The sequence below is a fragment of the Durio zibethinus genome, chromosome 8, assembly GCF_047325235.1.
Source record: "Durio zibethinus cultivar Kanyao isolate XHJ-2024 chromosome 8, ASM4732523v1, whole genome shotgun sequence".
NCBI classification, from domain to species: Eukaryota; Viridiplantae; Streptophyta; class Magnoliopsida; order Malvales; family Malvaceae; genus Durio; species Durio zibethinus.
In genome coordinates this window covers 5,363,466-5,390,626 of record NC_143169.1, presented here as the reverse complement: position 1 = coordinate 5,390,626, position 27,161 = coordinate 5,363,466, and the positions used below count along the sequence as shown (strand labels likewise).

Below are 27,161 nucleotides of genomic sequence, written 5' to 3'. Positions count from 1 at the left end.
ATTTAGATGATAAACTTTAAATCCTAACAAAACAAAATGAGAAAATGATTTGTTTGATAAATTGAAAAATTAATACCGTGTATCATAATGAGAACTTTTAATCTTTTTGTCTTAAAAAAATATTTAAATAATTAAGTTTGAATCTAACTTAATAATTATTTAACAAGATTAATAACATGAAATTAATATAGTAAAAATATATTAAAATAAATAAAAATTCATTCAAAATAGTATAATTTAAATTTATGTAATTTATAAATAAACATATTCAATATTTGCTGGAAATAATTTTTAAAATAATTAAAAATAAAAATATTTTAATTTTAAAATTTTTGTTTTCATAAGCATTTGGATTACTTTAAGCTATAAAATCTCTAATATCCCACAATTTCTAATGGTAGAAAAGTATTTATTGAGGCAAAAGGGATCTTTTGAAACCTAAGGTTGAAAAATAAAAACTTTGCAAATATCATAAACAACTCAAAATTTTTGGATTCTAGATTCATAGAGTTTATTTTGAAACTTTGATTTTCTTAGTTTATAATCATCTAAACAAATCAATTATATCACTACAAAGATCATATTTTGTACTTTTAAAATATCTAAAATAGACTAAATCGATTACTAGAATAGAAAGTTTTGGTGACCCAAAATTGAGTTATCAAAACCGTTAAATACAAATTTTATGTAATTATAGAGATTAAATTTTAAATTTCATACGAGTATAATGATTAAATTTTAAATTTCATATAAGCATAAAGATTAAATTTTAAATTTCATATGAATATAAGAACATTTGTATAATTTAACAATTAATTTCATTAATCTTATTCTCACATCAACAAATCAATATCAAATCATTAAAGTCAATATCATGTTAGGGTCAATGTCTATATCAACAATTTAACGGAAATCATATTGTTATTAATTAGATCAATATTATTAAATTCAATTATTATAATATCTAATTTTTATAATTTATTATATAAAAATTAAAGTATAAATATACATGAACTAATTGCCTAATTTGACCTATAGAAATTGTATAGTTTGACCAAGCCATTCCCAAACATGCAATTTAGTAAAATCGTCAAGGAAGACTGATTTATCAATCATCCTCGCACCTTTTGTTAACTGTGAGAAAGCAAATATGGCAGAGCCTCACTTGCAAGAAGAAGAGTATCTCGATGTTCTCACTAAAACCGGTGAAAAAACTGGCGTTTCCAAGCCCAGGCACGTCCCCCACTCTAATGCAAGATTATCTTTTTCTTACTTGGTTCAATTTTTGATCTTTCAATATAAAGAATTGCAATGGACGCTTTTTTTTTTTTTTTTTTAATTTCTTTATTGTCTGTTGCTTCTGCTTAACAGAAATGATGTTTTTGCTGCTATCGTATTAGAAAATAATAGGAGAACTAATTTTAATGTATACTTGTTATTTGCAGCGTTTGCAAATTGGGTTTGTTGAAAATTTTTCTGAATAGTTAAGCTGGTTCCTTGAACATGGTGGTAGTACTAACAGTCAATGTTTTGAGTTTTTTAATTCTTTGGATGAACCCATAAGTTTATATTAACTTGGTATTCAACGGGGATTGTCAAGTGGAGGGGTTGCTTATGGTCTTTGAAATTGAAACTGGGATTAAAACGTTGTCAGCTAGATCTAGGGGACGTGTTTTTTTTATTGACCGGTAAGGGGTCTTAGACTTTGCCAGGTACAACCCTCTCTGGGCTAGTTCAAGCTTATTTATGCTGGACCTAACGAATTCATGAAAAATCACAGGAGGTGTGCTTTCAATATAAAAGATCTTAGTATATGATTGAATTGCAACTTGCTGGTTCTGGTTTTAGTCAAGATATGGTTATATAATGATTACTAGTATACTTGTAAACCATTGCAAAGCCTGATGTGAAAGGAGTTATTCTTCATAGTAAAGCCAGAGATCCAGGTGTGGGTATGTTCTCAATTTCTGGTTCTCCTGCAAAATGCCAAAAGTGGCTAGTCTTTAGATTCTTAACTGAAATATAAGATGTTTATTGTAAATGAATGACACGTATATAGCTTTATAAACAATTAGAGATGGTTAGTCGTTTCCTTTTATGAGATGGAGAATCACATCTCTTGTTCTTTTTTCTTTTTGTTTAATTTATCTGGTGATATAATTAAATCGCTCTGATGGTTTATCTTGTTAACGAGATACATACTGCTTATGATTTCTGCCTGGGAATTTTCTAGAGACCTTTGAATCTGATCTATCAGCCAATTATGCTCTACTGTATTAGTTTCTCAATACATAAATTGTTGTGGTGCTCTTGCAGGCGAGATGTTCATCAAGATGGGGATTACCATCAAGCTGTCCACATTTGGATTTTTGCTGAGAGTACACAAGAATTGCTTCTCCAAAAGCGTGCAGACTGCAAGGACTCGTGGCCAGGGTTGTGGGATATCTCCAGTGCTGGTCATATATCTGCTGGTGATTCATCACTAATAACAGCGCAGTAAGTGAATCCAATGTTACATGTTTTAGGTGCTACTTCTTTTCCAGGGTTTTTTTTTTTTTTATTTTTTTTATGCTTTTGAAGAACTGTTTGTAATCTTTCTTCTGTATGTTATGCTAAGATATTCTCCCCAAATTCTTGTTTATCATTGCTAATTTTCTTTTGTTGTATATTCTTGGTTGACATGGTTAATATATTTTCTTTTAAATATCTTATTGACATTCTCCTAACTTGTGGTAAACCTAGGGGTTTCAGGAGTGGCCAACAAACCTCTTTGTTGGGAAAGAGTGAAGTCATCTGAGTTCTTTTACACTTCTCTCTCTCTTTTTTTTTTATATAAAAAATGTTTGATCTTCCTAATACTTTGACTCAACTTTATACATTACCAAATGTTAGCATTTTTGAAAATACTTTATCTTTTCTTATCAATACTAAGGGAAGTGAAGATTTAAAAAACACATTCTGTTCGTTTTCTTTATAAAGGACTTTCTTCAACCATAAAATCAATAGTAAAAGTCCAAATTATAAATTATAAATTGTCTTAACAATGTTTAATTTATTTAGAACTAATGACTAATATTATAATAACTTTTTGGCTTATCTTCTATCTACCTTAGTGATGCATTGTTCGATAACTGTGTCTTAATGGTAGTGTAAAGTTGGGGCCCCTATTTTTAGCTAAGGGCTTTCTTCCTTGCATACCTACATGCGCTAATCTTGTAAGCAGTAAGATTCCTGTAAAATGGATTCAGGAACAGTGATTCTCTTCTATTGCTGGCAGGTTGTTAGTGATCAAAGCCTTTTTCTGATTGTTGACAGTTAGAGAGCAGGTCTTTGGCAAAATTATATGGTAAATGTTTGACTGTCTGAACCATGGGGCAAGTAAACTTGTTAAATATACTACTTTGCAGAAAATATATAAATGTATTTTTTCAAAAAGCTACTTTTTTTTTGTGTGAAAGTAGGTTTTTTCTTTTTTTCAATATTTTCAGCTTTTTGCAATGCAATGGAAAATTAGGATATTGTTACAATTTTAAAGATGGTAGGATCACAAGTGATAATTGTTAATTACTGAAGATAACTAACAACTATGATAGGTACTTTGTGGTTGTTAGCCAAGATAGTTATTGTTAGTTTTTAGCACCAAATTGCAGTGATTAATAAATTGTCAACAATGATTGCTGGTGGCTAAAGATGGTAAAGACTTGAGAATAATGGGATGATTGGTGAATGGAAGCCAACACACAGGGTGGTCGACTCCCAGTAATAATAATTTAAATTCACTCAGAAATGACTTACAGCTTTTCAGAACAGAAAGTCACCTTTTTCCCCTAAAATCCAACCTTGATTTTCTATTTGAACATGTGAATATATCATCTTTGACTAAGTCTCTTGTATTATTTAAAAAACATAGAAACATGAAAAATATCTTCTACGAGCTATATTTTGCAAATACAAATGCTATTGATGTTTTCATTTACCCAGCAGCTTGAAGCAACCGTAGCAGGAAAATTGGTGACTGCTTTATATTTATGAGTTGAAACTGACTGGGTTTAGTTCCTATTAAAACAAAAAGATATTCAACAGTTATTTCAGAAACATGGCTGCCCAATTTTCAGCTTCAAATGGACTCTATCTTAGTAATTTCCATGATTCATTCACCAAATGTGTATTCTTGGACCTGTATTCAATTTTTCAATCCTTTTAATCCTCAGCTGTGGCACCCATCTGCTTTGGATTAGCTTAGGTTTCTGTTGAATTGTTGTTACAGACTCCCTGCTATGTTAAACCTTGAATACCTCATGGTCTTTGATGAGTAATGCACTTTAACCTTGAAATCTTGAGGACATGGCTCATAATGCTGGGAAGTTTCAAATTTGACCAGATTTTCTACAATAGCCTGACAGGTTATTGCTGAATAAGAACAACACATGACATCTGCTAGTTTCCAGTTAGATTCTTTTTTTCTGTAACATTGTTTGACATGATATCTGCTAGTTTTCATTTGCTTCTAACAATAGCTATCTGGATTGCTCATTCCTTCTTTGTAATTATCAACATAAGAAATTCTTCAGAGATTAGTATCTATTGGGTTTTTTACCTCACTTGGCCCAAATTTTCCATATTTCCCCTTCATTTGTTACTTGTCGAACATATTATTGTCCACACATTTATACCTTTTTGGTTGATCTGATGTTAAAGTACAATTCTTGCTAAATATCTTATGGATTCAGGAGGGAGCTTCATGAAGAACTGGGGGTGGTCCTCCCAAAGGATGCATTTGAGTTGATCTTTGTTTTTCTTGAAGAGTGGTTAGTTGATAAAACCATCTTTCTCTGTTGGTGGAATTAACCTTTCTCGTAATATAACTGCTCTAATTGAATAGATGACTATATTTTTTGTTAGTGGTGTTGGCCACATTTTCTTTGGTCTTGTTTCTGTGTTCTTTTACTTTTTCCTGATAATAATAATAATAATAATAATAATAATAATAATAATAATAATAATAATAAAGTCATACTTCCATCTCATTTATGCTTTGCTAGAACCATTGGTGCTGTAATTTCTGGTGCTAATGCATCTTACCAAATTCAAGTCTTTTTTTTTTTTTTTGAGTCGATCAGGGTTCAATATTTTCAATAAACAACTAGCTTTTGAATAAATTTATTATGAAATATATGGTTCTAATGTTCATTGTAAGTTTATAGTTGTATTGAGTTTCTTTTTCTTAGAGAGAATAGCATTTTGACCTTTTTTTTTCCAAGGTATGCTGCACCAAGGTGATGCAATATTGAAGACTATCTGGACCTTAAGATTCCACTTAGGTCCTGCATCACTTTCATCTATTAGTGTGACCATTTTTGCCTTTTCATTTTATGCCATGATTATTATATTGGAATTTTTGTTTGATTTATGAGTCATGATGTTGTTGGGATGCTTAAGTGGTTTTGTGATGTTTTTAATTTCATGTTGACTTAACAACTGCTGTTTACATTTGGTTGTAGTGTCACAAATAATGGCAAATTCATCAATAATGAGTACAGCGATGTATACCTGGTCACAACTCTAGATCCAATTCCTCTAGAGGCCTTTACACTTCAGGTAAGGAAGTTAATCATTATTACCTGTTGAATATTTTAACTCATTCAATGTTATTTCACATGTGTATACAAAAATCTTTTTTCATTTTCTGTATCAAAGTACATTCTCTTTCCTTTGAAAAAAAATTGAGATGAACAATCAGTCAGAAGTATCATTCAACATTTTACTGATTTTGTTTTCTATTGGTTTGATGAAGAATTCAACTCCAGATCTTAAGCCCTCCTACACGGAACTGATGATGAGATTCCAAATATTGTTTGTATTTCAATGATGTTTTGAATTTGTAACTTTTATCATTTGATTGGAAACTTCCTTGCTGATCTTAAGCTAGCTCTGAAAGAAAGATGCCATTGGTACTGTGGTAGTGATGAATTAGAGGAAAAAAGTTTAACAAATCTCTCTCTTTTTGTTTTTTTCAAAATCTTCCAAAATATTTTGGACTGCAAAGGCATAAGTGCAATTTAACTTTTAGTGCATTTTTTAAGTTAAATAAACAGTAAAACAATTACAAATGTGCATAATTACATGTAATTATTTTATGTTAATAAGATTCCAGCAAAGGAAAACATCTTTACACTGTGGCAAATGAGAATTATAAACGTCTATAATTGTTTGATCACATGCATTTTTTAGATAAGTTCTAGAACGTAATAGGCTTGCGCAGATTCGCTTCAGTAGCCCTATTTTAAATTAAATCATTATAACTCACAGGTGTTTGTTGTATAGGCTGAGATCTCTTTCTTTAGGACTTCCATCCTTACCATGATTTTTCTCCATGAGTCTGTTTTAATCTCAGAATCTTAATGCTGTTGGTGGTACCTGTGGAAACTGAATGTATATTGAAAAACTGCTTATCTACAATTATACAAGAATCTTAGGTTTATATACAACTAACTAGGGGTTAAACTAGGAAACTAAATCTTCCTTAATTCTAGGGATAGAAATACTTAATTCTAGAGATACAAATATAAATATACAAATTACAAGATTACAACCAGCTGTAAATAAGTGTTTTCCCACACTCCCCCTCAAGCTGGTGAATAGGTGTTTTTCATTCTCAGCTTGGAAATAATTTCTTGAAATATTGCACTGCTGAGACCTTTAGTCAACACATTTGCAAGTTGACCCTTGGTTGATACATAAGGTGTACAAATCAACCCACTGTCTAGTTTCTCCTTTATGAAATGCCGGTCTACTTCAATGTGTTTTGTTTTGTCATGTTGCACAGGATTGTGTGCAATGCTTATTGCAGACTTGTTATCACAGTAGAGTTTCATTGGTCCATCCCACTTGATCTTCAAGTCTTCTAGGATAATCTTTAACCATAGTAGTTCACAAATTCCTTGAGCCATTGCTCTGAACTCTGCTTCAGCACTTGATCTTGCCACCACATTCTGTTTTTTACTCCTCCAAGTCACAAGATTACCACCTAAGAAAGTGCAGTAACCTGAGGTAGATCTTCTATCAGTTACTGAACCTGCATAATCAGCATCTGTATATGCTTCTAGAACTAACCCCGAATCTCTTTTGAATAAGATACCTCTCCCAGGATTGACCTTCAAATAGTGCAATATACGGTAGACAGCCTGTAGGTGCACTTCTTTAGGACTATGCATAAATTGACTTACCACACTCACAGCATATGCTATATCAGGTCTAGTATGTGAGAGATAAATGAGTCTTCCAACTAATCTTTGGTATATCTCTTTATTTACAGCAGCATCTTCATTAGCTTCTCCAATTTTATGATTAGGATCTATAGGGGTATTTGCAGGTTTACATGCAAGCTTCCCAATTTCCTTCAGAAGATCCATCACATATTTCTATTGTGAGATAAAAATACCATGCCGTGAGTGAGCTACTTCAATTCCTAGGAAGTACTTCAATCTCCTAAGCTCTTTTATCTCAAATTCTCTAGCCAAACACTGTTTTAGAGATTCTCTCTCTTTTTCATCATCTCCAGTTACAATTATATCATCAACATACACTAATAGAACTGTGACTCTCCCTGAATCAAAGTGCTTGATAAACAATGTGTGATCTCCTTGACTCTGTTTATATCCCATTGCTAGCATCACTTTGGCAAATCTCCCGAACCAAGCTCTAGGAAACTGTTTAAGGCCATATAAAGCTTTTTTTAGCCTGTATACTTTGTTTGCTTCTAGATGACCTCCAAATCCCGGTGGAACCTTCATATATATTTCTTCTTCCAAATCACCATGTAAAAAAGCATTCTTTACATCAAATTGTTGAAGCTGCCAATTGTAATTTGCAGCTAATGATAACAAAATCCTAACTGTATTCATCTTGGCAACTGGAGCAAAGGTTTCCTGGTAATTCACTCCATAGGTCTGAGTGTAGCCCTTAGCAACTAACTTTGCTTTATACCTTTCAACAGTACCATCTGCCTTGTATTTTACAGTGAAAACCCATTTACACCCCACTGGATTTTTTCCTTTAGGCAACTCTACCAGTTCCCATGTCTGATTTTTCTCTAAGGCCTCCATTTTTATTTTCATGGCTTGCCTCCATTTCTCACTGGATAATGCCTCGGATAATGTAGTTGGAACAGAAATAGTGTTTAGGCTCACAAGAAAATTTTTGTGGGATGGTGAAAATTTTTCAAATGACACAAAATTAGATATTAGGTATAGTGGATGCTTGGTACATTCTCTGGTTCCTTTCCTAATGGCAATAGGCAAATCATAATCACTAGTTATAGTTTTAGGAGATTCATGCTCATTTTGAGAAACAAAGTCAAAAATTGTAGTTACCTCATTTCCAGAGTTAGGATCAGGTTCTTGGACTGGCACTGGTTCAAGATCTGGAACTTTCCTTCTTGAGTACACCTGTAATTCCTTCATAGAATCAAGAACAATATTATCCTTTGTCACATCTTCCGTATTTGGAATGGGTTCAGACTCAAATTCAATGTTTGACTTGGGCTCAGCTGAAACAGGTTTCGACTCATAAGAATTAATGGGTGTAAATGTTGAAGAAGGGGGCAAATCAAGCAAAAAGAAGTCTTTATCCTTATCTTCCATGAATGAAGTCTCCCCCTGAAGATAAGGTTGAGTAAAAAATGGTTTATTTTCTTCAAAAGTGACATCTGCAGACACATAAAATTTTTTGGTAGGAGGATGATAGCACTTATATCCTTTTTGAGTTGAAGAATACCCCACAAAAATACACTTAATCGCTCTTGGATCCAACTTTCCCCTGTTATGACTGTGAACATGAACAAATAATGTACAACCAAATATCCTAGGTGTGAGATTGTTTGTGGTATTGAGGTTGGGATAAAATTGTGAGAGTAGTTCCATAGGAGTTTTAAATCCCAAAACTCTTGAAGGTAACCTATTTATAATGTGTGTGGCAGTGAGAACCGCTTCCCCCCAATAAGATTTAGGTACATTTGCTTGAAAAAGAAAGGCTCGGGTTGTGGCTAATAAATGGCTGTTTTTTCTCTCTGCCACTCCATTTTGCTGTAGAGTATTAACACAAGATGACTCATGGATAATCCCCTCTTTTTGAAAATAGGTGGATAGACTCTGGTTAAAGTAGTCTTTTGCATTATCAGACCTAAATCTCTTGATTCTTACTCCAAATTGATTTTGGATCATGTTTTGGAAGCTTAAAAACACACTATTCACATCTGATTTGGATTTAAGTAAAAAAAACCCAAGAGACCCTAGTACAATCATCTATGAATGAAACAAACCATCTCGCACCAGAAATATTAGGAATTGTAGAGGGACCCCAAATGTCACTATGAATCAAGTAAAAGGGAGTAGAACTTCTTTTGTTATTGATTGGAAAAGACACATGTCTATGTTTTGCAAATTCGCAAATATCACAATGAAAATCTTCAACATTTAATTCTTTGAACAAAGAAGGAAACATGTTTCTCAAGGTTCCAAAAGAAGGATGTCCAAGACGAAAATGATAAAGCCAGATTTTGTCTTTATTGGAAGATTTTTCAGAAAGAAATGACAAAGGTAAACTATTTTTTATACTACTTGTGTTATTTGATGTCTCAAGATAGTATAGTCCATCCTTCTCCTTAGCAAGTCCAATTATCTTCCCCGAACTCTAGTCCTGAAATTCACAATAAGAGGGATAAAAAGTTACTTTGCAATTCATATCTCTGGTAAGTTTTTGTATAGATATCAGATTAGTAGACAATCCAGGAACATGAAGAATATTTTTGAGAACAAATGAGGGATTAACTTGAAAATCTCCTAATCCTGCCACTGTGGTAAGTGAACCATCAGCAACAACAATTTCTTATTACTAGAACACAGGTTATATGTACTAAACTTTTGTGGGGAATGTGTCATGTGGTCTGTGGCTCCTGAGTCAATGACCCAAGAACTCGTAATAGGCTTAGTCGAGACATTTAATCCATGAGAACCGGAAGCTTTACCTGAACTAGAAACGTTACCCAAAGAACATACCATAGTAGGCTTTTCAAGGATTTTCAATAAGTTTCTCAGCTTTTCAATCTTTTCCTTGTTGAACTCTCCTTGTTTCTGAGACATCTGTAGTACTCCAATGATTTTCCCAGTTAACATTTCCTCAAATTGGGTGATAGTGATATCTTTCTTTGAAAGGGTTCGGCAATGAAGGCCTAAACAGGATTCGGCAATGAAAGCCTAAAAAAGTCGGCAATGAAGGCTGAAAATTTTTCTTCCCAAGAAGAGCCTAAAGCTCTGATACCATGTGGAAACTGAATGTATATTGAAAAACTGCTTATCCACAATTATACAAGAATCTTAGGTTTATATACAACTAACTAGGGGTTAAACTAGGAAACTAAATCTTCCTTAATTCTAGGGATAGAAATACTTAATTCTAGAGATACAAATATAAATATACAGATTACAAGATTACAACCAGCTGTAAATAAGTGTTTTCCCACAGTACCCCATACCTGGTGCTTAATCATTAATTCATTTTACATATTTTGTACAATCATATATGAAAGTCATGCTTTGATTTGCAAAATATATTCCAGCCGTCATTTCATGTTGTTAGTTCTTATTAATAACAAGTAGTTCCTTCCTGATATATAACTATCTGAAATCTGAATGTTTCTTATTAGCTTTTGTTGGATGACAGGATACTGAAGTCTCTGATGTAAAATATATTTCTTATGGGGAATATAGAAGTTGCCTAGCTAAAGAAGATCCTGAATATGTGCCTTATGATATAAATAAACAGTATGGTCTGCTCTTTGATATAATTACAAGAAGGTAGGCTGAGTAACTATGGCCATAGAATCCAACAAAATAGTTATCAAATTTATCTAAATGTTATCTATTCATGTTGGCATTTAATGTTGCTAACATTTCAAAATACTTTGCCAAAGGTACAAAGAGAACACTGAAGCACGCAGTTTAGCACTACAAAAGCAACTTGATCGATATGCTCCTGTTTCTCTAACTGCAGAGGTCTTCATCTTTATGCAATTTTAATATTAGTTTCTCTGCTGTCTTGCTTGTTTTGACTTCTGATCCATCTTCAATATTTTACCCTCAGGCTTTGATGTAGTCAATTTACATTTAGAAATGGTGTGATATAACTTGTATGTGTCTGTGCTACATAATGTGGACACTTTTGGTTTTACCTTCATCACTTTGTTAGCTCACAGGTGGATGTCCTCAGAAACACACTTACTTTGCATGATCTTATCATTTCTTTTATTTATATACTTTTTGGGGGTGCCCCCGGGGGGGGGGGGGTCTTCATTTCGTTTTTGGTTAGTCAGGATCCTCTGAATATTTATAAAGCATAGACTTAGAGGTGATACATGGTAGGAGTTTTCTTACGGTTATTTGTTCTTCTTGCATCACACATTCCAATGGTCACAAGCTATAAGTTTATAAAAGATCAATTGCTTTCTTCTGTTTTAGAAGAAAATTGATGAAAAGCTAACCTGAATACTTGTTAAAACTTATACTTATAAAGCAGGAAATTAAAGACATGCATGCTAGCCTTCCTTATTATTTCATTCAAATATTGTGTTTTCTTTTGTCCCTCTCCTCAATATTACAGTCAGACCTTTTCGAAGTATCTATTTGATTATTTACTAAATCTATTCCCTCATTGCAGTTGACTGGGCTTACTAATGCTGACAAGGAGGCTTTGCTATTAATCACTAAGGCTGCAATGATTATGGATGAAATCTTTTATCTGCAGGTTGTATTTATGCATATAAGTAGACAAAAGTCACACAAGTACACAGATGCACACAAACATGCACTCTGATCAGCTAGCATATCCATATATGTTGGCAGCAAGCATATCATTGTTGGTTTCTTTGGGTGTGAACCAGAGGCAAAATTGTGTAAAATACTGCTACAGAACAGACAGTCTACTGCAAAATATTCATAAGAACACTCTAAAAGTCAATAGAACTTTTAATTGATTAAAAAATGTCTATTGAAAGCCATATACATGACTTGATTTTTGACCGGTTAGTTACAAAATGGGGAGAGAGGTTCATAACAATGCTGTGCTAGTTCAGTATTACAATATTAGTGGTTTTGATTGACTTCGCCCTTAATGCTTCTGCTTTAGTCTTTGAGGTACCTCATTCCCTTTTTGCTTCTTCTAGGATAAAATGGATTCAATTCAAAGTGTGAGGTGATATTACATTAGCAATTCAATGTGTTAGTTCATATACTATTACAGGAGCAATTCAATGTGTCAGGTGATATTATAGGGCATAATATAAGGAACATGAAGGCATAAGTCTATTATACCCCAGAAAGTAACTGCCAAGGTTAACAAATTATCATTCCAGAGTGGAAATATAGAAACTTTCATTCTTTCACTAATTGGACAGCCTTGAATTGGTATTAGTTAAAATTGCATCATCTAGTTGCTTGCAGAAAATTTTTTGATACTGTGGAAAAATGAGAGTATATTGAAAAACTTGTGTATTGAATCATACAAACACCATAGATTTAAATACAACTAGCTAGAGAGTAAACTAGGAAACTAAATATTCCTAAATCTAATCCCTATAATCAAGAAATTGTCTATCCTGATATTCTGTCCTTAATTCTAGAGATACAAATTCTCAATTTTAGGGATACAAATATATACAGATTACAATCAGCAAATTACAGATTACAAAATACAACCACTTGTAACTAAATGTTTTCCCACACTCCCCCTCAAGCTGGTGAATAGGTGTTTTCCATTCCCAGCTTGGAAATAATTTCCTGAAATGTCTCACTGTTAAGGCCTTTAGTCAACACATCTGCAAGTTGACCCTTGGTTGATACATATGGGGTGCAAATCAATCCACTGTCTAGCTTTTCCTTTATGAAGTGCCGGTCTACTTCAATGTGTTTTGTTCTGTCATGTTGCACAGGATTGTGTGCAATGCTTATTGCAGATTTATTATCACAGTAAAGTCTCATTGGTCCATCCCATTTGATCTTTAAGTCTTCTAGAATAATCTTTAACCATAGTAATTCACAAATTCCTTGAGCCATTGCCCTAAACTCTGCTTCAGCACTTGATCTTGCCACCACATTCTGTTTTTTACTCCTCCAAGTTACAAGATTACCACCTAGAAAAGTGCAGTAGCCTGAGGTAGATCTTCTGTCAGTTACTGAACCTGCATAATCAGCATCTGTATATGCCTCTAGTATCAACCCTGAATTTCTTTTAAACAAGATACCTCTCCCAGGATTAGCCTTCAAATAGTGTAGTACACGGTAGACAGCCTATAGGTGTACTTCTTTAGGGCTATGCATAAATTGACTTATCACACTCACAGCATATGCTATGTCAGGTCTAGTATGTGAGAGATAAATAAGTCTTCCAACTAATCTCTGGTACATCTCCCTATCTACAGCAGTATCTTCATTAGCTTCTCCAAGCTTATGATTAGGATCTATAGGGGTACTTGCAGGTTTACATGCGAGCTTCCCAGTTTCCTTCAACAGATCCATCACATATTTCTGTTGTGAGATAAAAATACCATGACGTGAGTGGGCTACTTCAATTCCTAGGAAGTACTTCAATCTCCCTAGCTCTTTTATCTCGAATTCTCTGGCCAAACACTGTTTTAGAGACTCTCTTTCTTTTTCATCATCTCCAGTTACAATTATATCATCAACATATACTAATAGAATTGTGACCTTACCCGAATCTGAGTGCTTGATAAACAGTGTGTGATCCCCTTGACTCTGTTTATATTTCATTCCTAGCATCACTTTGGCAAATCTCCCGAACCAGGCCCTAGGAGACTGTTTAAGGCCATATAAAGCCTTTTTCAGCTTGCATACTTTTTGTACTTCTAGATGACCCCCAAATCCTGGTGGAACTTTCATATATATTTCTTCTTCCAAATCACCATGTAAAAAGGCATTCTTTACATCAAATTGTTGAAGCTGCCAATTGTAATTTGCCACCAAGGATAATAAAATTCTAACTGTATTCATCTTGGCAACTGGAGCAAAAGTTTCTTGATAATCCACTTCATAAGTTTGAGTGTAGCCCTTAGCCACCAGCCTGGCCTTGTATCTTTCGATAGTACCATCTGCCTTATACTTTACAGTGAAAACCCATTTACACCCAACTGGATGTTTTCCTGCAGGCAACTCTACCAGTTCCCATGTCTTATTTTTCTCTAAGGCCTCCATTTCTGTTTTCATCGCCTGCCTCCATTTCTCATTGGATAATGCCTCAGATAATGTAGTTGGAATAGAAATAGTGTCTAGGCTCACAAGAAAATTTTTATGAGATGGTGAAAACTTTTCAAATGACACAAAATTAGAGATTGGGTATAATGGATGTTTAGTACATTCTCTAGTTCCTTTCCTAGTGGCAATAGGTAGATCATAATCACTAATTTTAAGAGACTCATGCTCATTTTGAGAAATAGAATCAGAGACTGTAATTACCTCATTTCCAGAGTTAGGATCAGGTTCTTGGATTTGCACCGGTTCAGGAGCTGGAACTTTCTTTCTTGAGTACACCTGTAATTCTTTCACAGAATCAAGAATAGTATTATCTTTAGTCACAACTTCTGTGTTTGGAATGGGTTCAAATTTAGAATCAGTGTTTGACTTGGACTCTGAAGAAATGGGTTTAGGCTCAAAAGAATTAATGGGTGAAACTGTTTTGGAGGAGGATGACAAGTCAAGCAAAAAGAAGTCTTTATCCTTATCTTCTATAAATGATGTCTCCCCCTGAAGATAAGGTTGAGTAAAAAATGGTTTACTTTCTTCAAAAGTGACATCTGCAGACACATAAAACTTTTTGGTAGGAGGATGATAGCACTTATACCCTTTCTGAGTTGATGAATACCCCACAAAAATACACCTAATTGCTCTCGGATCCAACTTTCCCCTATTATGACTGTGAACATGAACAAATGATGTACAACCGAATATCCTAGGTGTGAGGTTGTTTGTGGTATTAAGGTTGGGATAGAATTGTGAGAGTAGTTCCATAGGAGTTTTAAATCCCAAAACCCTTGAAGGTAACCTATTTATAATGTGTGTAGCAGTGAGAACAACTTCCCCCCAGTAAGATTTGGGCACATTTGCTTGAAAAAGGAAGGCTCGGGTTGTGGCTAGTAAGTGGCTGTTTTTTCTCTCTGCCACTCCATTTTGCTGTGGAGTATTAACACAAGATGACTCATGGATAATCCCCTCATTTTGGAAATAGGTGGATAGACTCTGGTTGAAATAGTCTCTTGCATTATCAGACCTAAATCTCTTGATTTTCACTCCAAATTGATTTTGGATCATGTTTTGGAAGCTAAAAAACACACTATTCACATCTGATTTGGATTTAAGTAAAAAAACCCAAGAAACCCTGGTACAATCATCTATGAATGACACAAACCATCTTGCCCCAGAAATATTAGGAACTGTAGAGGGACCCCAAATGTCACTATGAATCAAGTAAAAGGGAGTAGAACTTCTTTTGTTGCTAATTGAAAAAGATACACGTCTGTGTTTTGCAAGTGCACAAACATCACAATGAAACTCTTCAACGTTTAATCCTTTGAACAAGGAAGGAAACATGTTTTTCAAAGTTCCAAAAAAAGGGTGTCCAAAACGAAAATGATAAAGCCAGATTTTGTCTTTATTGGAAGATTGTTCAGAAAGAAATGACAAAGGTAAACTATTCTTGATATTACTTATGTTGTTGGATGTCTCAAGATAGTATAGTCCATCCTTCTCCTTAGCAAGTCCAATCCTCTTCCCCGAACCCTGGTCCTGAAATTCACAGTAAGAGGGATAAAAAGTCACATTGCAGTTCATGTCTCTAGTAAGTCTTTGTATAGATATCAGATTAGTAGACAATCTAGGAACATGAAGAACATTTTTAAGAATGAATGAGGGATTAATTTGAACATCTCCTAATCCTGCCACTGTAGTAAGTGAACCATCTGCAACAGTAATTTTCTTAGTACCAGGACATAGGGTAAATGTACTAAACTTTTGTGAACAATGTGTCATGTGGTCTGTGGCTCCTGAGTCAATGACCCAAGAACTCTTAATGGACTTATCTGAGACATTTAATCCCTGAGACATTTAATCCATGAGAATTAGAGACTTTACCTGCACCAGAGTCCTTACCTGAGTGTGCCAAGGAGCATACACCAGTAGCCTTTTCAAGAGTTCCCAATAGGCTTCTCAGTTTCTCAATCTCTTTTTTATCCAACTCTCCTTGTTCCTGAGACTTCTCCTGGTTTGACTCCATTGCAGTCATGTGAGCTTGTCCTTGATTTCTTGGCTGTCCTCCTTTATAACCCCATTCTTTGCTTGAAGTTGAAGGTTTTCCATGTAGTTTCCAGCAACGATCTCTGGTGTGCCTTGGCTTCTTGCAATAGGTGCACCAAAGATTGTCGCGATTTGAAGTTTTAGCCGAATCACCTTTCCCATTCTCACTGACCGGTAATTGTTCTAAGCTTTGGTTCTTCCCACCATTAGAGACCATAGCAGATCCTTCTACATGCACACTGTCAAGCATCACTCCTCATCTGCTCTCTTCTGCTCTAACCATGGATATCACTTCATTTAAAGAAGGCAGATCCTGTTTTCCCAGAATTTGAACTCTGACTTGATCAAACTCAACATTCAGTCCAGCAAGAAAATCATAGACTCGATCTTTTTCAATAAATTTCTTCAAAGTTGTTGCATCTTCACTGCACTTTATTTCTATGCACCGGTAGTGATCCATCTCTTGCCAAAGATTTTTAAGAAGAATAGCATACTCTGTGACTGACTTATTCCCTTGTTTGAGAGCTGCAGTCTTGATCTTGACTTCATAGACTTGAGCGGCATCTTTAACTTTGGAATAGGTTTGACGAATTGATTCCCAAATGTCTTTGGCCGTGGACAAAAACATACAAGTGTCACTAATATCTGGCGTCATAGAATTCCACAGCCATGACATAACCATAGAATCCTCTTCATCCCAAGCCTCAAATTTTGGATCTCCTTTCTCAGGACCAGTGCCAAGAAGATGGCTCAATTTTCCTTTCCCTTTTAGAAAGGTTTGAACCAACTGAGACCACTTCAAGTAATTCTTTCCATTCAACCTGTATGCAGCTTGGATATTCTGTAATTCCGCTGTGGTTTGACCAGTTGTTACTTCTCCAAATCGAGTAGTAGCGGCAGATTCTGCTATTTCTGACATGATTACCTTTCTCAGGACTGAAACAAGTATAGGCAATGAAGGCCAAAAAGGAACAAAATAAAAGTATGACAGACTTAACAAAATTTGGCTATGAAGGCCCAAAAAAAAAAAATTCAGCAATGAAGGCTGAGAAATTTTCTTCCCAAGAAGAGTCTAAAGCTCTGATACCATGTGGAAAAATGAGAGTATATTGAAAAACTTGTGTATTGAATCATACAAACACCATAGATTTAAATACAACTAGCTAGAGAGTAAACTAGGAAACTAAATATTCCTAAATCTAATCCCTATAATCAAGGAATTGTCTATCCTGATATTCTGTCCTTAATTCTAGAGATACAAATTCTCAATTTTAGGGATACAGATATATACAGATTACAATCAGCAAATTACAGATTACAAAATACAACCACTTGTAACTAAATGTTTTCCCACAGATACACATATTTACAATGAAATTGGAAGTGGAAGTATTCATTTTCTAAAGGGTTTTTAGTTGGTTACAAACTAACTCAATTTATTGATGCAACTTGTTCCTGAATGAAATAATTGTATCCCATTCTGGAATTTGTGGAGAAATTCTTGTTTGTGAATGTTTCATCATTCTGTTGTTCAGAAGCTCTTGAATTGTCAGTTTACTTGGAATGAAAAGTTTTAGATGCATCATTCTGGAATATTGCACAGAAATCCTGGTGTTGTGACTGTTTCATCATTCTGTCGTTCTGAAGCTCTTTAATTGTCAGTTTACTTGGAATGAAAAGTATTAGATGATATGATGCAAAATTTTGCAATCATAAGTAAATGCTTAATTGTGATGGCATGGCACCACATGCTCATATTAGCCTTTGTACTTTTCCTCAAATAATCAGGTTTGGTACAGCAATCCAGCTCTAAGAGAATGGTTAAAGGAGCATGCTGATGTCTCACAATTGGACAGCTTGAAATGGATGTATTATTTAATTAATAAGAGTCCATGGTAAGTCTTTCTGTACGATGCCTAGTTTTTGGAGGCAATATCTGTTTATCAATGATAATTCATTCTTTATCAACAGGTCCTGCCTTGATGAAAATGAGGCATTTTTAACAACTGCAGATTCAGCAATAAAACTGCTTCCTGAAGCCACAAAGCCAATTACGGGGTGGAAGGGTCTAGAGTACAGAGCTGCATTTCCAATGCTAAAACCTCCTGGTGCAAACTTCTACCCTCCAGATATGGACAAAATGGTACTATAAATAACTCATCATATGCTGCGAAGAAGAATGACTTATGATTATATACGTGACTATGCAAGAAATTTGCCTATTTAACCATCTTTTAGTATCACTTTTACATATGAACACAGACTGACAAGTTTTATTTGTGTTGTAGGAATTTAAATTATGGAAAAGAAGTCTAAAGGCAGACCAGCAACAAGATGCAATGAGCTTTTTCACTGTTATTAAAAGGCATAGTCAAGTAAATTGGGACTCTTCTCTTTACAATCTTATATTTGATGGCATAAATCGTTCAGCAGGGCCTGCTTGTGATCTTTATAGTATTCCCTTCTCCCATGAGTATCATTCTTTCCTGACAAGTGCTTCTGAACTGTTACATAAAGCTGGAGACCTGGTCAGTTCACCTAGGTATGATTTTGACTGAGTTTTTTCTTCTGATGTCTTAATTATTAGTCATAAGCTGAAAGCTTATGCCATCCACTAATATCTCTTCACTTGTTCTTGACTTTATAGTTTGAAGAGGTTGCTCCATTGCAAGGCCGATGCCTTCCTTTCAAATGACTATTATGACTCAGATATAGCTTGGATGGAATTAGTTAGTAGTTTGTAAATTTATTTCTTTTCTTTCCCTTTATGTTATGTTACTTTCTCATCTTTGACATTAATAAATGCTAAGAACACATTTATGGTGGTATAGTTTTAAAAAGATACCCACAAAATTAGATCCAATATGTATGACTGCCCCTGGAAGCAATGTGCTCTAGAAGTACTTATCTTGAAGGGGGTTGAATTTTGCAGGACATAAGAGTGGGAAGAAATTTACCCTCATTAGATATCAGTGTTTATATATAGAATGATGACAACACCCTCAAGTTAGGCTGATTTTGAATATTTGAATCATTCCCTAAACAAGGGGAATTTTTTTCTTAGTTTCAATGTAGCTAGTAGCCACCAATTGTCTGGTGCTGCTACAACTTTCTTCTCTGCTCTAAATTTAGCTTTTTATTTTTTATTTTTTATTTTGAAAGTATCAGTGACTGATGTATTTGACATTCTTTTCAATTCATATTCTAATGAACTTATTTTGAAAGTATCAGTGACAGATGTATTTTTCTCTGCTCTAAATTCAGCTTTTTTTTATTTACTTTTTCTTTTGAAAGTATCAGTGACATATGTATTTGACATTCTTTTCAATTCATATTCTAACGAACTTACTGGCTCTGCTTCCTCTCCCTGTTTCGTTTTCTTGGTTTAGGATTCTAAGCTGGATGTCACCATTGGTCCGTATGAAACATACGAAGATGCATTGTTTGGGTACAAGGTAATGATATTCATATTAAACACATTTATTTCCTCTACTTCAATCATTTTTATTCAGCATAGATTGTGAAGATAATGAATTTGAACCAAGTAAGAATGCAGGGTGATGATTTATTTACAGTGTATCTCTTTCTTTTGTAATAGAAGCATCAAAACAAGCTTTTCTTAAATTTGAAGTGTTTATTTCTTTAGACATTGGATAACAGATGGTGTAACTTTAGTAAATGAGTCATGATTGAAAGGTTCAAATTTGTGTAAAAGCTAATAAATTTTACCAAAAAATGGAAAATTTTAGTAATAGCTTCCATGGTCACAAATTAGTCAGCTTGTTATTCTACTGCATAAGTTCGGATCAGAAGGAACCCATGTTCTCCGTAGGTTTCCTGTTAAATAATACAGTTGATTGATGCAATACTATGAAGCACTTATACCAAGGTAAAAATAATGTGAGGTCTAATTAAGTATTCATGTCTTTAGAATTTTGATATAGTAGTTTCTCTCCTTAATGAATCATTACTCATGTGTACACCTTTTTAATGCCTTACTGAAGAACATACTTTCTATATTGTGTTTTGAAAACATTGCGCTTCTTTTTTTCTTTCTTTATATCTTTTTCTTAAAAGAAAAAAAAAATCTAAAATTGTGGGATCCGACTGAGATTTCTGCAAGTCAGTTTATCTAGCCTTTTTTTTTTAATAATTATCTTCTCTCACTTGCCAGCACAAGTTACTTTTCCTTTAGCATGATTTCAACTTGTAATAGATTCCACATGTAAATCTTTACCTTAGGTCATAAAGTCATTAAAACCTTGAATGACAGCAAATGTCTTTACAATGAAAGGATGCTGACGAAGTCCATTTTATCATTTTGAAGGCTTTGCTTGGTAAAAAGGATAGAAAGGGGTAAGGATTGAAAATTTGTTAATCCAATAGTTAAGTTACAAAGCATTAAAGTGGTTATGAAAGTTAACCATTAGATTACCAATTTTTCCATTCTTATCTTTTTCTATCTTTCCTACCAAGCTAATCCGAAGAGTGTGAAATGGAAAACAGGATTGCTGTTGGTTTAAAGAACCAAGAAATAGAAACAAGAAAGCGGCGTAAATCTGACTTGTAGACAATTTTGTTTTCAAAGCATGGTGCAATCTCTTCTCCTAAGTAAAGATCATTAGATTTAGTGAAATAGGTACAAATAAAATATTGAGTAGCACGACACTCTTGTGAGTGGTCCTGCATTTGCATAAAAAATTATGGGTTTCAATTCCTTAGAAGTTGTTTAGAAAAACAACATCTTGTTGACAGTGAACCAGTTTTAAAATGGCTTGGTTTGATCAATAAAGCATGATTCATGATGTCTTTTTTTCCTTTTGTGGACTGAATTCATGATGTTTTTTATGTATATTACGATCCTCATGTTTGTATTTTTACTAGCATATTTGAATGCTTAAAAAGTTTTTATCAAAGGTCAAGCGCTGTCTATTGTAGTGGGGACCCAATAGCAAACCAAAGAAAAATGTAAAAGCATAAAAAATGGAGTTTCAGTTTTTTTTTTTTTCCTTAGCTGTAAGGTCCTTGTGGATAAACCGCTGGTAGCATGGACCACCAGGCCAAGGCAGCTACTCCTTAAATCCAGGGTGCCTCCAGATGGAACTAGAACTGAAGATGCACATGCCAAATTGAACCCCTTTATTACTAAACCTGTGTGGGTTAGAGTGTTCAAACTTTAAAGTAACCAATTCTACTTGAATGTGTCTAATGGGTAGTTTCTTTGAGCTACTGTTGAATTACTACTTCATAGAACTAGTTTATTTTTATTAATAAAATGTATAACATATTGCAGAGAAAATTTTTGCTAGATTCCTATGAAAAAAAAGAGAAAAATGGAATCGAACAATAATTCCAAACACAGTGTTTCAAAAAAGAAAAGCAATTACAAACTCGAATGGACCATTTCTCAAAAAAAGTAACATTTCTTGGGCTGTCCACTTTCTAGGCACTATCCACTTCAGCACTACATCCTGAGCATTGCAGTAACTACAGCTTGTCTAGGGTAACTGTTATTTTTCAAGAATCTGCTAATCCTTTCAGCCCCAAGCCAAATCAGGAAGGCAGCAAAATAGCTTTAAATATGGAGCTCCCAGGATCCTCCTTTGTATATCTTGCTAGTGATGAATTTCTTCCTTCATTCCAACTAACAATACCTTTTGAGTACTGCATTAATCAGCATAGTCTTCCAAACTGTTCTTGAATAATTACTATCAAAGAAAAGAAATGAGAAATGCCATCAATCATGCTGCATAGTCTACAACCACTGGGAAGTTGGAACCCACTATGCATTAAGAGGTCTTTAGTTTCCCCTGATTGCAATTCAAATTATCATTCCCTTTTCTGTCCTTTATTTAGATACTTATTGTGGCTAGTAATGACTCATTTAGAGATTGAGTGCTTCCATATACGCTTGCACTCATCCGTGCTTATGTCCATGTCTGTGTATAAAGGTTGAAATCACTTTGTTACCTGGTGTAATTGTGTTGCGATGTATGAGTTTCCTTGGATCGTATGTATAGCTCATTAGATGCATTTATTTTCTTAGGCTACATTTGAAGCATTTATTGGAGTTCGGGATGAGAAAGCAACAGCTCAACTTAAATTGTTTGGTGATAACTTGCAGGTAGGTAATGTCATTCATAGCCAAAGTTCTAGCACATTTCTTCAGATCACTTGCTTGTTTCTGACAAAATATACAATGTTTTAGGTTTTGGAACAAAACCTTCCTATGGACAATGCATACAAATCAAAGGATATCATTGCTGCTCCAATTCGTGTTGTCCAGCTTCTTTTTAATGCAGGGGTAAGTTGTAGGGAGCATTGAGAAAAGTTTTTCACAATAATCATATGGTTTTGCTGGCATCAACACGCATGTTGATGTAAACATAAATGTTTGTATGCATACATTTTGTAACTAAGGTTTTAGGGACTGCATGCTGTATGAATACTTTGTACGAACTGTTGTTGCTACAGATTGGTTCATGGTTTAGATCCTTCTCTTCCCAAACCCCTTTAATCTCGAAATATCATTTTTAGATTTTATCAGTAGTCAACAAAATGATTGCTTAGACATAAGCACAATAATAGAGTAAATGAAGTATCGGACGTTATTGGACATACTCATGTGTGTTTATGTGTATGCGTGTGATGTGGGCTCTTAACTAATTTAATGACTCAAAAGTGGATGCAAGTAATGTGATTGGAAAGAATGAAATGCAACAAGAAAATCATCCCTGAAATATTACATTTTTGGACAAATTTCTGATGCAGAATGGGTAGAGAAAAATTATTGATGTTGCCTACTAGTGTTGATTAGTGGTACCAGATGCAGAGAAACTATGGTGTTTTCTAATAAATAATCCTTGAGTTAATTTTATTTTTCATTCCATAACATTGTAATTTACGGTTTGGAAAAATCATTTGTTTGTATCTCTTTTTCTTAGCTTCATTTTCTCCATAGTATCCATTCTTATATATGCAATCGTTTATCTCAGACAAAAATATGAGGATAATCTTTTTTGTATTTTACATCAGGATGTGAAGGGTCCTCAGACTATTGCTTTCAATCTACCAAATGATGAGCGTATTGTAAAAGATCGAGGAACAGCAATGGTTATCCTTAAGAATGTTTCTGAAGCAAAGTACAATTTTTTCCTTCAAGTTTCTATGATCATTGTTTAAGTTGCTTCAATTTACTAGTCTTAAGTTGCTTGAATTTCAAGAATTCTTAATCATGGTTAGATTTTCCATCCTAACCAGGTTTAAACATATTCTTCAGCCCATAGCTGATGCATGTATTTCAAAGGAACAACATGAACTTGTAGATTTTGAGTCTTTCTTCACTCACACAATCTGCCATGAGTGCTGCCATGGGATTGGGCCTCATACCATAACCCTTCCTGATGGCCGAAAGTCTACCGTTAGATTGGTTAGTTATAATGTTTACTTTTATTTATGTTTTGTTTTATCTGTTTCTAGAATGTGTTCCTAGCATCTTACAAGCATAAATTCATGTACCAAATGGAAAAAATTTTTAGTTATATAATCATATCAGGCCACTTTTAGTTAAATATCAACCATCCTGCTTACTCTAGCTTGTACATCCACACGTATAAACAAACTTCGTATTCTATGTACCAATGTGATGAAAATGATTAGAAAAACTAAGCTTTGTCCTCGGCCTAGGTTATATATTTTATAACATCGATAATTTTTTATCTTGATTATTTGAATTGGAGTTCAGAACTATTCTGGCTCTCTCTTTCCACCTTTTTCTCTCTCCCATATCTATTCTCTCTCTTTGTGCTGTGTCATTCTGTCTATTGACTTTGTTCTTTGAACTTTTCTAGTTGGAGTTTCCGCAAGTTACTATTTTCACTAACATAAATGTTATATTTTAATTATATTTAATGTACCATGGTTTCTCTTTTACTGTTTCTTACAGGAGCTGCAAGACCTACACTCGACTTTGGAAGAAGCAAAAGCTGACATTGTGGGTCTTTGGGCACTGAAATTTTTAATCAGAAAGGTTGGTAACCAAGTCATATTTTAATATTTTCATTTTGATGATATATTTATTGTGACTATCAAGCATAGATGATCCTTGCATGCTGATGCAGTTGGCAATTACTTCTCTCTTTTTTCTTGCAAAGTGCTTTATCTTTGGGATTAGGATTATGCTCTTTGCTGCAATTTACTGGTATTTTAAACCACTCAAGTTTTGGTGCTATTTTTCAAGAATATACAATTCAAAATTCTCAAATCTAAGTACAGAATTGGATCCTTTGACCAAATTTGAAAGAATGTTTACACAACACTCTGAGATTCCATTATAGGTTTTTTATTTTTTATTTTGTTGTGTTATCCTTGAGCAATATGGCATAACTGGGAAAAGAATTTTGAAAATTCAATGTCATTGTCCAGTCACTTTGTGAAACCATTGTCAGCTTCAACCCATCAGCATGTGTGTAATTTCTGTAATAACAGAACTTAAATTAAATGGTCATGGATTCATCCAGATCTGATCTTTTCAATTAGTTCATTCAGTTGGGCGGCTGCAATTGGTTGAAACCGAAAAGTGGCCACTTTGCATTTGGTAACAAAGAAAGAACAGAAGGTTAAAGCATATGAACTTGGCTGTTGAGTATCATTTTTTTTTTCTGAGACCTCTGTAACATTCTTTCATACAAAAGCCTTGGCTTTGGGCTATTCCTGTAATGGAAAAATCTTAAAAGAGTGCAAGAGTTCGGCTGAAAGAGAAGTTTGTTTAGATTGCTGGTGTTTGAATGTAACCCTTTAATCTGCAAGTCCTACCATTGAATAATTCTTCACATGCATTCAATTTATCTGTTTGTACTAAGGCTTTAGGCTTGAAATGGCTTACCACTCCAATTTTAAGTAACATAATGCCACTCATAATGAATTTGAGACAAGCTTTTTCATCAGGCTTGACTCTCAAACTTGCAGTAAGAGACAAGGGAATCAAGCCTTCAAACTTGAACCTTTTAAGAAATCTGGTAGGTAGTCCATATTGTATGAAGAATAAGTAATAGTTGTGCATTAGTTGTCTTTCTATGTGAAAATTTTGTGCTTTATGGCATGATATTATATAGAACCATTGAAAAAAAAGGAAGGCTTACCGTAGTCTCTCTATTTGTCTGTTTTGACATTTTGGGGCAGCATTTACTTCCAGAAAGTTTGGATAAGTCCATGTATGTTTCATTCCTTGCTGGATGCTTTCGCTCAGTACGATTTGGCTTAGAGGAAGCTCATGGGTAAGTGAACTATTCTCCATTAATGTTTTTATAACAGTTACTGACCATTTTAGATTTACTGAACAATGTTCAGAAAAGGACAAGCATTACAATTTAACTGGTTATTGGAAAAGGAAGCCTTTATTCTGCATCCGGATGAGACATTTTCTGTTAATTTTGAAAAGGTACGGCATGTTCAAATTTTCTCTTAAATAAGTTTTGTTTAACTAAGACACTTCTACCAAAAATGTAATTTTTCTTTTTAAAAGGTTGAAGAAGCGGTTGAAAGCTTGAGCAGGACCTTACTTACCATACAGGCAAAGGGTGACAAAGAAGGTGCAAGTTTGCTTTTTCAGAAATACTGCATAATGACACAGCCATTGAAAGTTGCGTTGCAAAAGTTGGAATGCATTCATGTATGTCCTTCAACATTCTAGTCTACATTTCTTGATAAATACTTGCAACTGGATGAAAACTAATTTAGTGCATCTATCTTTTAGTATATTTTGGGGGAGAAAATGGGAAAGATGTGTTCTCTAGATGCACATATGTCGGCAAAAATTGTTACTGAGCCTACCTTGCTACTGCCTTAACCATAATTGGTATAAGAGATGGAAAATGGAAACAGAGAAGATGAAGTTAAGGAGAAAACTTGATATACTACCAATGTGGTAGCATCCTATCTTAAAATAAATAATATAAAAAAAACAGTTACCTATTCTATAATACTTCTTTCTCCTGTTCACCGACTAGATTTATAAACATGATGTATATGACTAGAGAATCTACTTGTCCACATCATACCCTCTGGGGCCTTGCTGTTAAATTTAGATGGTCACATTAAAACCAAAATCTTTATTTGGTTTATAAAAGGGGAAATGTTGCAGTAAAATTGATGCCCAGTGTGTTCTAACTTGATCTTATCTAACATTTATGCTTTATAATGCTTCACCTCAAAATTTGACATAGTTGCCAAATTCTCTATTGGTTCATATGTGCAATTGGAAAGAACCTATATTTATCTCATCGTCGTAAAATTTTGAAGGTTGATGATGTTGATTTTATGATTTGTTTCACTGGTAGGAATAAAAGGAACTTGCCAATCTATGTTTTACAATGAATGATTATAATAGAAATATTGGGTGAAAGGGCCTATTTCAAGTATTCTACTTATATACTTTTGCTTCCATATCTTTCAGGTGCCTGTGGATATAGCTCCCACATTTCCTCTAGCAAAAAATTTGTTGGAATGAAGATTGCTGTTATGTAGTTTACTACTACCACAGGAAGGCATGCTGCCTATGATTAAAATTGCAATCACAAAATAATGCTTTTTAGCAACAGCATCTTTGCTAGTACATACAAATTATTGAAATATATTTGATGCCAGGTGTCTATTGGGTGAATCATCCCATGGATGAAGCATAATTGCTTATCATTTGTTTTAGAGTTGTTGTAAGTTTGATGAAGTTCCTGGTTCAAACATTCAGGAAACCAGTGTGAATGATAGTGCTGCATTATTAAATAATGAATAAATTAGACCCTTCTTGCA

General features: G+C 34.1%; 1 protein-coding gene and 1 pseudogene across 2 annotated transcripts; one reads left to right on the top strand and one right to left on the bottom strand.

Annotated features, from left to right (window-relative positions):
• The first annotated feature begins 1,136 nt into the window (after window positions 1–1,136).
• On the top strand, window positions 1,137–27,161 carry NUDT3 (nudix hydrolase homolog 3). The gene is made up of 21 exons (XM_022865397.2): window positions 1,137–1,233; window positions 2,317–2,496; window positions 4,731–4,808; window positions 5,502–5,598; window positions 10,720–10,853; window positions 10,970–11,051; window positions 11,713–11,799; window positions 18,144–18,250; window positions 18,327–18,498; window positions 18,644–18,897; window positions 19,003–19,084; window positions 19,745–19,810; window positions 22,402–22,479; window positions 22,564–22,659; window positions 23,391–23,497; window positions 23,616–23,784; window positions 24,301–24,384; window positions 25,536–25,630; window positions 25,704–25,794; window positions 25,879–26,025; window positions 26,809–27,161. The coding sequence occupies exons 1-21, from the start codon at window positions 1,151–1,153 to the stop codon at window positions 26,860–26,862; spliced, it is 2,343 nt and encodes a 780-aa protein (XP_022721132.2). The 5' UTR covers window positions 1,137–1,150; the 3' UTR covers window positions 26,863–27,161.
• Window positions 15,694–17,152, bottom strand: LOC111316887 (uncharacterized; annotated as a pseudogene). The gene is made up of 2 exons (XR_016344001.1): window positions 16,194–17,152; window positions 15,694–15,848 (listed from the first exon to the last, which is right to left on the bottom strand). The product of XR_016344001.1 is annotated as an uncharacterized LOC111316887 (transcript).

Excerpts from the sequence above, each read along its gene's own strand:
- NUDT3 (XM_022865397.2), top strand. The coding sequence starts at position 1,151 with ATGGCAGAGCCTCACTTGCAAGAAGAAGAGTATCTCGATGTTCTCACT. Across the intron at positions 10,854-10,969 it reads TTTGATATAATTACAAGAAG|GTACAAAGAGAACACTGAAG; the intron begins GTAGGCTGAGTA and ends ACTTTGCCAAAG. Across the intron at positions 22,480-22,563 it reads TGTTTGGTGATAACTTGCAG|GTTTTGGAACAAAACCTTCC; the intron begins GTAGGTAATGTC and ends ACAATGTTTTAG.